This window comes from Amphibalanus amphitrite, unplaced genomic scaffold (genome assembly GCF_019059575.1).
Source record: "Amphibalanus amphitrite isolate SeventyFive unplaced genomic scaffold, NRLGWU_Aamphi_draft 001736F_arrow, whole genome shotgun sequence".
Lineage (NCBI taxonomy): Eukaryota > Metazoa > Arthropoda > Thecostraca > Balanomorpha > Balanidae > Amphibalanus > Amphibalanus amphitrite.
In genome coordinates, this window is record NW_024883229.1 from 104206 (window position 1) to 119184 (window position 14979).

The 14979-nt window shown below is 51.5% G+C and overlaps 1 protein-coding gene across 3 annotated transcripts; it reads left to right on the forward strand.

Annotated features, from left to right (window-relative positions):
* Positions 1-79: 79 nt before the first annotated feature.
* Positions 80-14149, forward strand: LOC122374910 (vacuolar protein sorting-associated protein 33B-like). 3 transcript variants are annotated; one of them, XM_043353967.1, is made up of 8 exons: positions 140-274; positions 1296-1476; positions 1899-2085; positions 2849-3100; positions 3313-3555; positions 3791-3923; positions 4190-4823; positions 13522-14149. In XM_043353967.1, the coding sequence occupies exons 2-8, from the start codon at positions 1322-1324 to the stop codon at positions 13577-13579; spliced, it is 1662 nt and encodes a 553-aa protein (XP_043209902.1). In that variant the 5' UTR covers positions 140-274; positions 1296-1321; the 3' UTR covers positions 13580-14149. The 3 variants fall into 3 exon arrangements, with proteins under 3 accessions (XP_043209901.1, XP_043209900.1, XP_043209902.1); XM_043353966.1 differs by lacking the exon at positions 13522-14149 and having other exon boundaries at positions 80-274; positions 4190-5934; XM_043353965.1 differs by lacking the exon at positions 13522-14149 and having other exon boundaries at positions 137-274; positions 1284-1476; positions 4190-5934.
* The last annotated feature ends 830 nt before the right edge of the window (positions 14150-14979 follow it).

Here is a 14979-nt window from a genome sequence, read left to right on the forward strand (position 1 = left end):
AATATAATTTTGCAAAGATCCACAGCACAAACATGCTCTCGTTGCCTAGCAACTTGTCTGAAAAGCGGCTTCACCAGCTAGTTGCTATGCAACTTGTCGTCGAACAGCAACTGGGACCTGAGTTTCAAACATAAATTATACATGTCCTGTGAAACACTGGCGAAAGGCGAAACGTGTAAACTTCGAGAAAAAGAGTTTATTTGGGTGTAACTTGACTCTGGCTCTTAGTACCTTAGTTAGCGGCTCATATCAGTGTAACATCATTTTTGACTGTGTAAGTATAGCACAAATAGAATTCAATATAATAGGGCATCCACATTACTTCAACTTTGCCACTTACCAGCATAGGCGCGGGAGCCGGGGGGGGGGGCAGTGGGGGGCAGCTTGCCTCCCCCCCCAACTCTGGGGCCGTGGGGGCGGTGCCCCCACAGCTTTGAGATGGAATACCACACTTTTTTTGCAAATGTTTTCTTTTTTTGTTGAAAAAGCCGAGGGATGAAAAATAAGTGGCCTAAAACCGGTGAGAAAACTAGATTTGGGGGTACCCTAGGTTGATCTCTTTTATGGTGTGCCCCCCCCCCCCAGTTGGAAAGTAGTTCCCGCATCCCTGCTTACCAGTGATGTGGCCTGGGACCTGGGACCTACCTAGGTTAAGTTCATACAATTCTGGGAATAGCCATAAGCTGGTAGCAGTTAGACTATCTACCCAAATATTGAGATTTGAGATTCTGCCATTAAATCCAAATGGATACAAGTGAAATTGAAAAGTAACTTTTAGTGGTATGACAAGTAGATAAAAATGCAGGGCATTCTTGGAAGTTTCAGTTGGAGCTGTTGTCTATCTTAGAATAAATTATACTTATTTCATATAGGCAACATACCTACCTAGGTATGTACTTTTCCTGTAGCCACTAATATGAAATATGCTCTTGCCTGTCAGAAAACAGCATATGCTGACAGTTACTGCGACCCATAGTAGAGCAGACATCACAATCACACAAAGCCCAAAGGTTTTCTAACCTGAACCAAGGAGACATGCCATACCCACCTGGAGATGCTTCTTTCAAACCAAACTAAAACAACCCTAACCTTACCTGACCTAACCTTACTTACAACCTACAATTACAAATACAACCTACAGGCTACAAACCTACAACACCTCTCCTTGGTAGGAAAACCTTGTGATGTCTGCTCTACTAATGCCCTGCTATCTTGTCTTTGACTGCTACCTTTTAGCAAAATATGAATCCATGCTAAAGGAGTGAGGTTTGATGACATTTCAGACTTGTTTTCAGAGTCGCCCACCAGCCGTGCAGCCACAATGTCCATACAGGCTCTGAGTGGGGAGATGCTGCACCACCTCTCCAGAGACCAGCTGGTGCATGTCCTGGAGACCATACATGGAACCAAAGATATCTACATTGACCCTGTGCTCATGAAGCCACTGGATAGGGTCGCTGGTGCCACTCTGCTCAGGTGAGTAGATCTGGAGCAATCATTTGACTTGCCACTCCTGTTTACCCATACTTTGGAGCAGGGCTGCGGAGTCGATGGATTTTCGGCGACTCCGACTCCGACTCCGACTCCGGCTTTCAAAAACCAGCTCCGACTCCGACTCCGGGCAGAATTGTCGACTCCGACCGACTCCAACTCCCGACTCCGACTCCGCAGACCTAGCAGGGCTGCGGAGTAGACAGATTTTCAGTGACTCCGACTCCGACTCCGGCTCGGGGTTCTAAAATCGACTCCGACTCCGACTCCGACTCCGGTCACAACTGTCGACTCCGACCGACTCCGACTCCGACTCCGACTCCGACTCCGCAGCCCTGCTTTGGAGCTAACGTATCAAGATCTTATTGCTAAGCAAGATTGTCCTGAGTGCAGCTTATATTTTTCAGAAACCATGGTGTGGACAAGATTTTCAAGTTGGAGCGTGCGGCGCCGCCGATGTCCGGGCGCCACCGTGTGTATTTGGTCCGGCCGAACCTTGTACTGGTCAAATACATCTGTGATCAAATCAACAGCAATGCGGACGATACTGGCGGCGGAGGACGCGGTCAGGTCCACATCGTGTTCACGCCCAAGGTGAGAAAATCCTCTGATTCAGTCGATCGAGCTGGTGGTCAGTGGCCGATGCAACTTAGCGTCGATTGGTCTAGCCCGGGTGTTTTGAACCAATTCTGAACCTCCACTTATCTTTGTTCTGTCTGAACTCTGAATGGATGAGTGCGTGGCTATGGTCCTCCCGGGGGTATTGGTCCTCTCTCGCCAGTTGCCAGCCGATTTAATATAGGTACGTGGCTCAGACGACGCAAATTCGCCTCTGGCCGCGAATTCGCCGACACTGAGTTTGGAGCTGGATGTCTTATCCACCAGGCCACACGGAGAACTCATCACACATGCCTGCAACGAAACAGAGCCATGTGAATGTGGATTTGAAGTGAGATGTATGTTCGTAATGGGAGCGTGACAACAGTTGGTTTCAAAGTTTGTTTATTTCTAATTATATTTTTGTGCTTTTTGTGCCGTGCCTTTATCGGCAATATATACTGGACCCGATATAGTAGGTATGTGTGTAAGCTGGTGACAGTTGATCAGAACCGGTTTTATGAGCATGGAATAACATCACATTGTTCCTTACTCAATACGTTAACCCGCATATTATTCATCGCCATCCGAAACAAACGTGGTTTCGGCTGGTGTTCATAGGCATCTTGGGTTTGGCCCAAGTTCGGCCTTCCTCTTTCTGTCCGCTCGGCCTCACTAGCCCGGCTAGGTTTTAAAAGGTTTTAAAGGTTTAAAAGGTTTAAAAGGTTTTAAGCATTCCCCACCGGCCGCCTCTGCTCAGATTCTGCACGCGTGCCGCCACCTGCTCGAAGAGGAGGGCGTGCTGGGAGTCGCCGAGCTGCACCAGTACGCTCTGGACTTTGTGGCGCTGGACGCCGACCTCTGGAGCCTGGAGATGCCCGAGCTGTACCGCGACTTTTTCCTGGACGGATGCACGGCGCTGCTGGAACCGGTGGCCCGCGCCGTCTGGAGGCTTCAGTCGCTCTGCGGACTGATACCGCGTATTCACGCGCACGGACGAGCCGCCCAACAGGTTAGAATAGTGACAGATCCAACCAGGGACGGGTTTCTCCCAGCCGGCCAAGATCTGGCCACTATTTGTTATTTGAGTGATTTTTTTACGATTTATCGGTTACGATTTATCAAGATCGTTACGGAATATACGCTTCATTCTCAAGTTACCTTTAAAACCAACCCACCCTCCTCCTCTACATTATTCACGGGCCCCCTGTCCGGCTGCCCCAGGTGGTCTCTCTGCTGGAGTTTTTCCGCTCGGAGCTGGGCGAGCCGCGGGTCACTGAGCCGGAGGTCGGACACCTAGTGGTGCTGGACCGAGACGTGGACTCTGCAGCAGCCCTGCTCTCTCAGCTGACCTACGCCGGCATCGTGGACGAGACGTTCGGCGTTAAGTGCGGGGTGCTGGAGCTGGGAACTGATGTGACCGGGACTGAGAAGAGTGTGAAACTGATGCTGCACAGCAAGGATGAGGTGAGGATGGGAAGAAGGGGGGAGATGGTAGTAGATGGGAAAATAGAGGAGCCAACTGGGTGGCTCATGACTCATGGTTGTGGCACATCAGAGAGGAGGGAAGAAGATGCCGAAAGGAAAACAGATGTGTAAGATTAGAGTGATGTAGTGATTGTGTCGAAAGGAAGTAATGATACGCGTGTGGGGGAAGGTTATCTGGTTATATCATCCGTGTGTGCTCTGTCGCTCCGTCCAGGTGTACCGGGACATCCGTGACCGTCACTTTTCGGCCGTGTTTCCCGTGCTGCGCCAGCGCGCCAAGCAGCTACAGCAGGCACACTCCAAACGTCAGGAGATGAGTGTCGAACAGATGAAGGGCTTCATACAGAGTGAGTGGTTTCGGCATGCTACTTACACAACATTCATTCACGTTATGAATGTGTTGAATATGTGATTTTTTAACTAATTATCAATCTTATTTTCTAAGGACTCATTCGCCTTCAAACAAGTTTGTCGGACGTAACTGAAACCACTTCTAATATCAAATTTCTATGGCTTCGTGTTTGAATATTCGTTGTGTTCCTACTTATGTGTGTGATGCTAGGAAACTAGAATACTGTTGGTTGCTTTTAACGACCCACCGTCCGTTCCGCAGGTCAGCTGCGCGAGGTACAGGCGCAGCACATGTCTTTGGGCACGCACATCGGCGCCTGTGAGGCCATCATGAAGCGCAAGACGCGCTCGTTCGAGGAGCAGCTGCGGGCCGAGCACAGTATCGTCGACGGCCTGGACATGCGGGAGAACCTGGCGTTCATCGAGCAGAACTTGGCGCGCCAGTCGCCGCCGCTGGCCACCCTGCGGCTCATGTGCCTGTACTCGATCGCCCAGGGCGGAGTGCCCAGCCGCGAGTACCAGTCGCTGGTCACGCAGTTTGTGCAGAGCCACGGCTTCCACCACCTGGTGACGCTGCACAACCTGAAGCGGCTGGGACTGTTCACCGAGCAGGCGGGCGGGTTCGGCTCGGGGTCGGCGCCCGGGCCGCCGTCGGCCGTGGGAGACGGACAGCACGGACGGAGCGGATCGCTCGGTGGTGGCGCCGCCACTCGGCTGCTCTCCCAACTACCGGCCGGCGTGCTCGGCGGCGGCCGACAGACGGCGCAGCTGGCTCAAAAAGTGGCGCAGAGCGTCAACCTGGCGCGCCAGAGCGCCTTCAAGACGGTGACGCGGAAACTGGCGCTGATCCCGGAGTCGTCCGACAACTACGACCTGCGCACGCCGCCGGACGCGGGGTACGTATTCAGCGGCGCGTACATCCCGGTCTCGTGCGCCCTGCTGCGGCTGCTGCTGGTGGAGGGCTCGTGGGGCGCGGCGGCCGAGGCGGCGCTGCGCCTGCTGCCCGGGGAGACGGTGCGCCGGCGGCAGACAGACGCCGAGCCGCCGCGGGTGGTGCTGCTACTGCTGCTGGGCGGTGTGACGATGGCCGAGGTGGCCGGACTGCAGCAGGTGGCGCGCGCCCTCTCGCACCGGCTGGTGGTGCTGACCACGGCCGTCGTCACCGGTAACACGCTGCTGGAGGGCGTGGCGCGTGACAGGGCCGCCGTCTGACCGGCCGGCGAGGGTGGACGTATGCACTAGCTGCCTTTCAGTCTCGCCTGTGATGGGGCTGAACGGCTGGCATATACGAGGGTCAAATCCTGGTAGGACTTCAGTGTGGCATTACCCTGCACATGTGATGCGTGACCTATGCCGTGCCCGGAAGGATGGCCATCCTGCGGTACTGTTTCGGCTGTGACGCCAGGGAACGTTCAAGTACCGGACCCGGAACGCCCGCTGCCATTTAAGTAGTAAATGGTGCGCCGATTATAAGGCCAAAGTGCTCCCCAGACGAGTTTTAAAAGGGGCCATCAGCTCATACAAAACACGTCTTCCCGGGGGTTGTGCTTCGTGGCGAATACGGAACTATTTGGGAATGTTGTGCTAGTCGTTTTGACTAGTGCTTGGGAGTGTCACCGTATCAAATGAATGCTAATTATAACTTGGCGTTGGTTATTCCACTCACCATTCCATCTGTAATGATCTCATCCTCTCATTTTTGTTGAATTGTATGTTCGTTGACCGCCAATTTAATGTGTGGATGTTGCAGTCATGCTACGACTAATTGTCTTTGTTGAGATTGTCATTGAAAGTAATGTTTGTTCTCTAAACTGGTTGTTTTGGTGTTATTTGATTATTATGACGTGCCAGTGTGGTTAAACTGTTGTGTGATAAGATAAATGTTCTAGGTCAATTTCAATGTTTCCGTTGCTTTAGACTGTTTGCGGGGTAAATGCTAATTATTATACCTATTTCAATATTTGTGGTGTGATATTTATCTGGGCAATACAAGTACAACTGCGTTATAATTTCGCCTTTAAAGTTCATCCACATGTTCCCACAGTTTACATACAACCTACAGCAGTAGGAAATGCGACAAGCTTGAGGCTATCAACTTGACGGTGGAGTATTGCAGAACTGATAGCGCGAGCAGACGTACCGAGTTTACATCGCACTGCACTGCTGAGGCTCCTTCCGGCTAATTTCCGGACTCCGCTAACGCATATTTGGACATCACTCGGCTCTTTATCCTATCTCGGAGCTATTGCCACCTCGGAACGGTATGATGAGCACTAAAAGCCCGCAGCTTTCGGAAATTGTCCAACTTCGCATTCAGCTGAGCCGGTAGCCGTTTGATATGGTGATGACTTGTTTGATGGCGTTCCGTTGATTGACTGCTTTCTGTTTGCCCTGATCGGATGAAAGAGAAAATTCAATTGAATGCCTCAAGTAAGCCCAACTTGAATTCGGTTTGGCCGATGAGAAATCTCGGGAGTGGTGCGCTGTGCAGCAAAGGCCGCCTCCAGTGGGCGTCGACGGCACTAAGTCGTGAATAATAACCTCCCGCAGTGAAAACAACGCCCCCGGTGACACCTGTGTTTGCACCGTCCGCATCCTCGGTCTCCTTCCCATACTGAGCTGAGCGGAAAACTCAGAGAACTCGCCGGTGGAGCGGATAGATGGGTAGCGTGGTGGCCTGCTTTTGACAGAGTTAAAACCACTGGCGGTCGCAGGGGGGGGGGGCCACGGGGGCCATGGCCCCCCCTTTGGTGCTGAAAGGTGGGGCCATACTATCTTTTGGCCCCACCTTTCAGATCGAACAAAAGTCCTAGAAAAGCTTTTCGTATGTTTCATTTTCTTTCTTGCGCCATCAAAGGACGTAAATTTTACTCATGAGTGGGCTCAGTTTCGCATTCTGTCAATTTGGCGGTCAGCGTCGCTGGCACCGGTTCACGAGTATGGCCGGATCTTATATGGAATATCAGCGTGGGTTTACTTAAGGCTCTCGTAGGCCCAGCATTCAGCAATGGCTGGCATGAGACCCTCTTCGGCAGTGGCGGGTGGGCCCTGCTAAAGGAGATTGGCTCCAAGACACTAAAGTAAGACCTCATGGGTTGGTGCTGTGCACCTCAGAAGCCCGGTGGTGATGCCGTATGCCGGCTTGGTTTCTTAAGGATTAGCGTGGGACCTTCGGGGCCTGCATAGAGTTTGCCTGAGCTAGTATGTAATTTCAGAGGCATGTGTGTAATGTGTACACAGTGGCGGTCGCGACTCGCGGGGGGCCGGGGGGGGGGGGAGCATCAGGGCCATGCCCTCAAAGGTCAATAAAGGGGGCCATCATATCATTTGACCCCCCCCCCTCAAACAACCAATGGGCCCCCATATAGGTGTATGGGGCCCTGGCAATTATTCGATCGTCACGAGGCTAAAAAAAACGCGCCAAGCTATTAATATAGCTCCCACACCGGTCTTTGAGCGTCCTACACTGACCTCTGAGGGAACTTCAGTGGCGGTCAAGCGCCCACGTTGACCGCTAAGAGCCTACATCAACCTCTGAGGTCCCACATCTGGCCTATGAGGGCCCCTAACCGGCCTCAGGGGTCCCAACCGGCGTCTGAGGGTCTCACACCGGTCTCTGGTGGCCTTATTTCTGTCTCTGGTGTCCCAAGACGAACCTTTAGGTGCCAATAAGGGCCCCGCACTGGCTGCTGAAGACCCGATGCGGGCCTCTAAGGTTCTGCATTGGCCTCTGAGGAGGGCCCATCTTGGCCTTTGAGGGCCCTCTGCTGGCCTCTGGGGTCCAACGACGGCTCATGCCGGTCTTTTAGGGCCCCACGCTGACCTCTGAGGGACCCATGTTGGCCTGTAATGAGTAAGGACCCACATTAGCCTCTGAGAGCCCAACTCGGTCTCTGATGGTCTCAAACTACTGGCCTTTGTAGTTTGCAGGCCCTGTACTGGTCTCTGAGGGCCCTAAACTGGCCTCTACATGAAAACATACATGGGTGGGTTTCTGAAGATCAGAGGGCTCACGCAGTCTCCGGCACAGCCTTACGTTGGTCCTGATCGAGATTGCTTTACGTCCTGATGGTCCCGCGCTGATTCCCTCATAGTTCGACGTCGGGACCCCATGAGCCGGTGTGGGTCCTGGGGCTGGCAGAGACTGATGAAGTCCCTAGGGCTCAGGGCCAGTCTTTTTAGCAGTAGGACTAGGCAGGTTGAGTGAGCCCCAACAGAGCCGTTGCGAAGCCCCGCAGGAGTCGCGCGCGGCCCTCAGATGCCGATTCTGAAAGCTCGGAACCTGTGGGGGTCTCCAGAGGTCGGTGTACCTACTCTCTCCCGCCGCCACACAACTAGGTACCTATATGGGTAAATGTCATAGTCTAAAAATGCTCTCTGGGTTTCACATGCTTGTTCAAAGCAAGAGGTATCTGTACTTTTTAGCAAGAGGTATCTGTACTTTTCCGAATTGTTTTATAGTGGTAAGGTCATGAATCCGCGTGCCTGACCTTCCAGTATACCTATGCTACACCGATCCGTCGTCATGGTGCAGCGCACTATGGTTGGAAACGGCCTCACGGATGGCCGGGAGTCAACGCGAAAAAATGTTTTGCCCATAACTTGTTAATGCGTAGACCGACTGCGATGAAACTTTGCATAGGTATACCAGTGTCTTTCGTGCATCATACAGTAACTCAGAAATGACGAGGTCACGTCACGTCACGCGTGTGTGACGTCATCATTGCAAGTATGCTATAAGTCGCCTATGTCTTTCGTTATGTTATCGATATCGCTAGGCATTTTGAACATGTTTTGAATACTGCTATTACTGAATGGATATTGTTGTTATGCTTTAGGGCGAGAAATATCAAGGTAGTGACGCACAGTGTCTTACTATTGGTCATAAAGGGTAAAAAATTTGGAGAAAGAGTATTTATGATTTTTTTTTAGATTGGGCAAAAAAGTAAGAAATAAAATGACGATCAAATGACAAAACATGCGTCAGATTAACCCGGCAGTTGCTGGGGTATTTCCCCATCCGCCGTTTGCCGGGGGGGGGGGGGCGTTCAACGCCCCCAGCCGATAACTCGCGAACAAATAGGCGCAGCGAAACGCACGAGGCGCGGCAAACGAAAGAAGAACGCGACGAGACGATTCACATGAATACTTTAAAGTTGAATTTCGAGGTCACAGGTCGGGTCAAGGTCAGGTCAAACACTTGAAATCGGGCTTTCAGTAGCATGGACTTTAGAACCTCGCAATCGGTGCCTCGCGTTTCGCGTTTCGATTATATCGTCATCAGTTGGTCCTAAATAAATTCAGTCATCAGTTGGTCCTAAACAATCTGTCACAACTGTCACAACTGTCACAACCCTTCATATAAGTGCTAAAAGAGTGTCAGATCAATGTAGGGGTCAGTCAAACATAGACCACTGGCCAGGGTCAAAGTCAGGTCAATCAGGTAAGCACATAACCCCGAAAATTAAAACTGGTACCTATTCGCAGCCCATGCATGACAAATGTTTTATGGGTACTTTTGGGCGTAGAACACGATGGTGACATTCATTTTATCATACGAGTACGTGGCTGGTTGAAAAAGATCAATTTCAGAAATGCATACATCATGGTCGTGAAGTAGTCACGAGAAATTGCCAACATTCAGTTCAAGATTTTGGAAAATGTAGAACGATGATCAAAAATCATAGATAGCCATTTGATTTGCCATGGTATTGGCAGTGTAATGGCGTTTACAGCATGTCTGTATGTCTGCTCTGTCGGTGGATATCCATATCCATACTCCAGGATATCCATACACGTTTGCACGATATCCATACTCCAGGTGCAGGGGCGAGCAGTTACTTCTTACGAGGGGTGCGGAGTCGAAGTCAGAGTCGGAGTCAGAGTCGGAGTCGGAGTCAGAGTCGCCCAGAGTCGTGGCAACGAGCCAGGAGTCGGAGTCGGAGTCGGGGTCGGTCAGGAGCCCGCAGTGGAAGTCGGAGTCGGTCCGAATCGGAACAGCTCCATCACGACTCCGAAACACTGGCAGGGGTCCGGAGTCGGAGACAGAGTCGGCCGAAGTCATGGCAACGAGTCAGGAGTCGGAGTCGTAGTCGGAGTCGGATTTGGCGCCACCACGACTCCGCAAACCTGCTTCTTACCATCATTTATAAGGATAAGCGATTGCAAGACTGACGAGCCGACCTGGTGCTAACGAAGCGACGGGTAGGTACGCCTCGGGAGATGAAGCTTCACGGACGATTTTGCGCACAAGTGCGCAGTCTGCTTTTACGTTCCCCTTACGCAGAATTGAACAGAGATTTATTCTGCCAAAAAAACTCAATGGAGGTCGATGGAGAACTTTTTGTATGTCCAATGAAACATAAACGTAATTTTGCAAATATTGCTGTGGTGACACTGCAAACAGAATGCAATGCCGTTCCTGATTTTGAACACGCATGGGAAAAAGAGTCACTCCACTCGATAGCCAACATAACAAGGATTATTTTGATATATAAAAATCCAGTTTTACAACGTCATGGAGGTACTCCACATGCTATCACCAGCGCGGTTGTTTAAACTTTTGACGGCGCACCAAAAAAGCCACTATCAGAAACTCCCGATTCCACGTACAATAATGGAGACTAAATGCGCAACTAAATAATTTTTTCTCCCCAATTCAAAACATTTCATCAATTTCCAACAGAATGACACCCCAAATATACATAAATTCCGAAATTGCCCACGGCCATCCGTGAGGCCGTTTCCAACCATAGTGCAGCGGCCCGACCGGTGGGCACACCGTGAGACGGTAAATGGAACTGGTGATTTTGCCTTAAATTGAGCTCAAAGATTTCACGCAAGAATGAGATGGATGAAGCAAAGTAATGCCAATTGTGCGGCGCCTCGTGGACGTAAAAAATTAGCCGATCACCCCCCCCCCCCCCGGTGACGGATAAATGTTATGTCCCGCGAGTGTGACTTTGGCCCCCCCTTTTGCTAGCGGCTGCGACCGCCAGTGGTTAAAACCGCTCTAGAGCACGCTCAGTAGGTAGGTAAGGTACTGCTATTTTATCCATTGCATTTTTACGTGTGAATCGTAAAAATTTTGGACTTAAATGCTAATTACAGGGCATTTGAATAATGTTTCCCGCTTGTCCATTTAACTTCGTCTCTCAGTCCTTATCTTCCATGAGCTGTCACGCGAGTGAAGCCAAATCTCGGCGGTAGGGAAAATTCGTCCAACCGTCACGTCCACGACATCATCCAGCCAGGGCCAAATCAAGTTTCACAGTTCATATCCTGCTGATGCAGTCTGCCCTATTGAATCCTATCTTCTGGGAAGCCGGCCGGGGCGGGTCGAGCCACCGGCCCGGGAGCGGCCCGGCCGGTGGCTCCTGTCGGCTTTCGCAGATAATTACCAAAGTTCACGGCCGGATGATGGCCACCGAACCCGGGCGGGTCGTGAGCGCCGCGGCTGCGCCAAGTTGGGCGGCCCTTCCGCGCCGGCTTTTCGCGCTGTTCTGCCTTCGTGCCCGCCGCTCGCCTCCCGGCTCCCTGTGCCGCTGCAGAGCGCGGTCAGGTCGTTGATAACAAATGATCCCCTCTGATTAATCGTGCGTTCCACTTACCCGGCGCGATGGGTCACTGGGCTCGCGGGACGGCCGCCGAACTAGGGCCGCCGCCATCCGGTATGAGCGGTGAACTATACGCCGGGCTCTGCCTCTGTTTGTGATCATTAGGACTTGCTGAAACTTACACAGATAGATCTCGCACTAATTATGCAACGAGGCTGTTTGTACGCCAACCCTGCATATTGCATATTGTGTTGTTTACCTTTAAGCACCAAAGAGTCTTTCGTGATACGTTTTAATTCAAGGCACATTCGAGGAGAGGTGCCCGCTCGGCGACATCACCTTGCTTTTCCTACATAACAGACGGGATTCTACGGTATTCCCCTACCGTTGTCGTGACAGGGTGGCCGTCCTGTATACGCCAGTACCATTTGCTGCGAGATTTGCATACAGCTCCCCAGAGAGGCCTGTCGGTATGCGAGCCGGCCCGTGTCGGTGACATGTCATCTCGGGGTCATTACCGGCCGGTGTGATCAAATATCCGCCGCGGTCATTGTCATTCTGTCGCGGCGACCGACCGACGCCGGTCCATCCGGGAGCCACCGCCGCCGCTGCGCACCGCGTTCCAATATCGTGCACTCGGCAGGACAGCACAAACATGGGAGCTATAGACGGGCGATGCGCACAAGACGGCACCGGCGGGCAGTGTGGGCTGCCGCGACACATGAAAGTTGTTGGAAGAAGGTCGGTGCCACAATCGCCTGTTGTGGTCGTTTTTCGGGCACTGGGTAGATTGCTTATCGGGCAGTTCGTGTGGCTAGCGAAACTCTTGGGCAGCTTTGCTAAGAATAACTCGCAGATTGTGGTTTTTTTGTTGGTTTAATTGGCCCCCATGGTGACCTGGGCTGACTTAAGATCACTGAGACTTGAAATTTTCAGAGAATGTATCAAAAATGGATGCTTATGCCCATAGGTACACTCGGGGGCAGATTGATGTTCCACCACTCCCTACCCATCGGGCTCCCATGGCTCCCGCACTGGCTGCTGTCAGTGGCAGGACTGGCAGCACTGGCATTGGCAGGCAGTGCTGAGCAGTGCTGAGGGCAGGCAACACTGGCAGCAGCCACTGCTGATCCATGGGAGCCTGATGGGTAGGGAGTGGTGGAACATCAATCTGCCCCCGAGTGTACCTACTTCATGGGGCCGATTTTGGTGTTACGCTTCCTTTGAAAACAAAAGTTAGGGAAGGTTTCATCACCTGGCTGGGCAAGGATTAAAACTTCAAGGATGGTCGCTTATTCATTATTCAATTATGCGTTACCTACTCTCATAACTGCTACCGCGGCCTTCGTAGGAGCCAACTCACTAGCTCAGCACGATCCTCCCCGGTAAAATCTGGCGAGGTAGACTGCGCCGCATTACACCTGTGTCCTGCGGCACAGCATAACATCTGCCGTGTCCTCTGAGGCTGGACGCTCGTTCAAATGCTCAGAAACAGGAGACTTGTCAACGAATATTGACAGGCAAAATGAATAATGGGAAGCAAAGGTACACAGTGCCTTCCTCATTCAAGCTGAATGGATGATAACAAAGAAAATGCTTATTTAGTTATCGCCACAAAAAACGCAGCAATTTAAGCCTCAGCGTCCTTTTTTAGTCTGCTCTCTCTCTCTCTCTCTCTCTCTCTCTCTCTCTCTCTCTCTCTCTCTCTCTCTCTCTCTCTCTCTCTCTCTCTCTCTCTCTCTCTCTCTCTCTCTCTCTCTCTCTCACTCTCTCTCTCTCCCTCTCTCTCTCCCTCTCTCTCTCTCTCTCTCTCTCTCTCTCTCTCTCTCTCTCTCTCTCTCTCTCTCTCTCCGTCTACGTCGTTCCCTCCTTCCTCCCCAATGCCCATTTCATATTTTGTGTCTTATCTTGCAGAATATTCCTAAATCTTTCTCCGAAACTCCCGGTGTCCATTAGATAATGCCGGCACGCTGTGCATCGCCTGTTAATCTCCCGCCGTACTAAGTGTCTAGCAGTCGCATATTTTTCCCATTTTCAGAATAATGGAGTCGGCTATTGGCGTCGATACTTGGGCCCCGCGAGGGCGGTTACTGTAAGCCGGCGTGGGACTGCCGGGCCGGCTGGGCTTTGGATGAAGCACGGCAATGCACACTGCACAGCGCCTTGCAGCACCTCCTCTATCACAGCAGGGCGTCACTGCCACAGCCGGATACTGTCGGGCGGTGAGGGCAGCCGCTCAGTACCATTAGAGCGGCATCATCAGCAGTCGGAGCCGAAGCCGACAGCCGAAAATGTCCCGGCTCCGTCCCGAGGTAAATTGATGTCGTCTCAGTGTCCTCTGAGAGCGCTCCGCCGCCCTAAATCGCTCCTGAATATGCAATGTTATGAAGCATTTTGGTTCGCCAATTTTTCTTCCATGATCATTTGTTCTGTCAGATTGTCTGTCATGTAGACCCCTGCCATCATGTTCCGCTTTCATTTACGAAATATCTGGTCCCAAAGCACATTTTTCGTAAATCAGGCGGGTCGCGCTTTATCACCGATTATTCAGATTCATTCTATTTCTTTCACTAGGCTCAATAAATTATCGCTTCGACACTCGACAGCTCAAGCGAATTTTCTTGTATGCACCTACCTGAGATACAATAAAAACGCTGCTGCCCTTACATCGGTCACCCGCCTAGGCGGGTCTCACTCACCCTTTGCGTGCACACACCGGTCCGAACACGATCGGCTAATGCTGCGACAATGCTGGCTGCCGGCGGCCAATGTGGCGAACGACGCGGACTGACCGATGACCACAGCTGGCGGCAGCCCCGGGCCTGGCGCGGGCGTCCGGCAAAGACGCATACAGACGCAACGGTCGGATATGGCCTCAAAAGTACGGTGTGCATACGGCGGAGTGAGAAAATTGAATAGGTACTAAATGAGATTTGTTTTAGAATATATTGAAGAAAATGAGATATAAATTTTCATAGTATCAGATGTATGTATAGTATAAACGCGTCAAATATTTTCCTCCACCTTACGTTTCAATATTTCTTTCACCCCCTACTTACGTTTCAATGTTTGGCCCTGAGGAATAATAGACAATTGACCTGAAATCCTCTTGATGCTAAGTGAACGTTAATAAACTGATTTACTGACGTCTCAGGGTGTTGGAATCATATGGGGCTTTGCTGTCAGTTTAGTGAGCCGCCGGAGTTGGGTCTATAGAGGATGAAGTTTCGAGAAGTTGTTCGAAGCTTCATAGAGTCGGATCGGGCCAGCACTGGCTGGTTTCACCGGACAAACAACTGCGAAACCGCAATGGGAGAGTTGTGTATCAAACAGAAATATGTCTGCCAAAAATGTCAAGTGTGCATTAGATGAATGGACGCGACTTGCGTACGATAATGATGGTCCTTGATTCTATGTTTTACCTTTGCGCTAAAATGGTAAGTGCGTTACGATATACGTCACTGGTCTTGGCCGTTGAATCACTCGCCTCCTGCTC

Bases quoted from the DNA above. Each gene is read 5' to 3' on its own strand.
- LOC122374910 (XM_043353966.1), top strand. From the start codon at position 1,322: ATGTCCATACAGGCTCTGAGTGGGGAGATGCTGCACCACCTCTCCAGA. The intron at 1,477-1,898 runs GTGAGTAGATCT...TATATTTTTCAG, and splicing joins GCTGGTGCCACTCTGCTCAG to AAACCATGGTGTGGACAAGA. The intron at 3,924-4,189 runs GTGAGTGGTTTC...TCCGTTCCGCAG, and splicing joins GATGAAGGGCTTCATACAGA to GTCAGCTGCGCGAGGTACAG.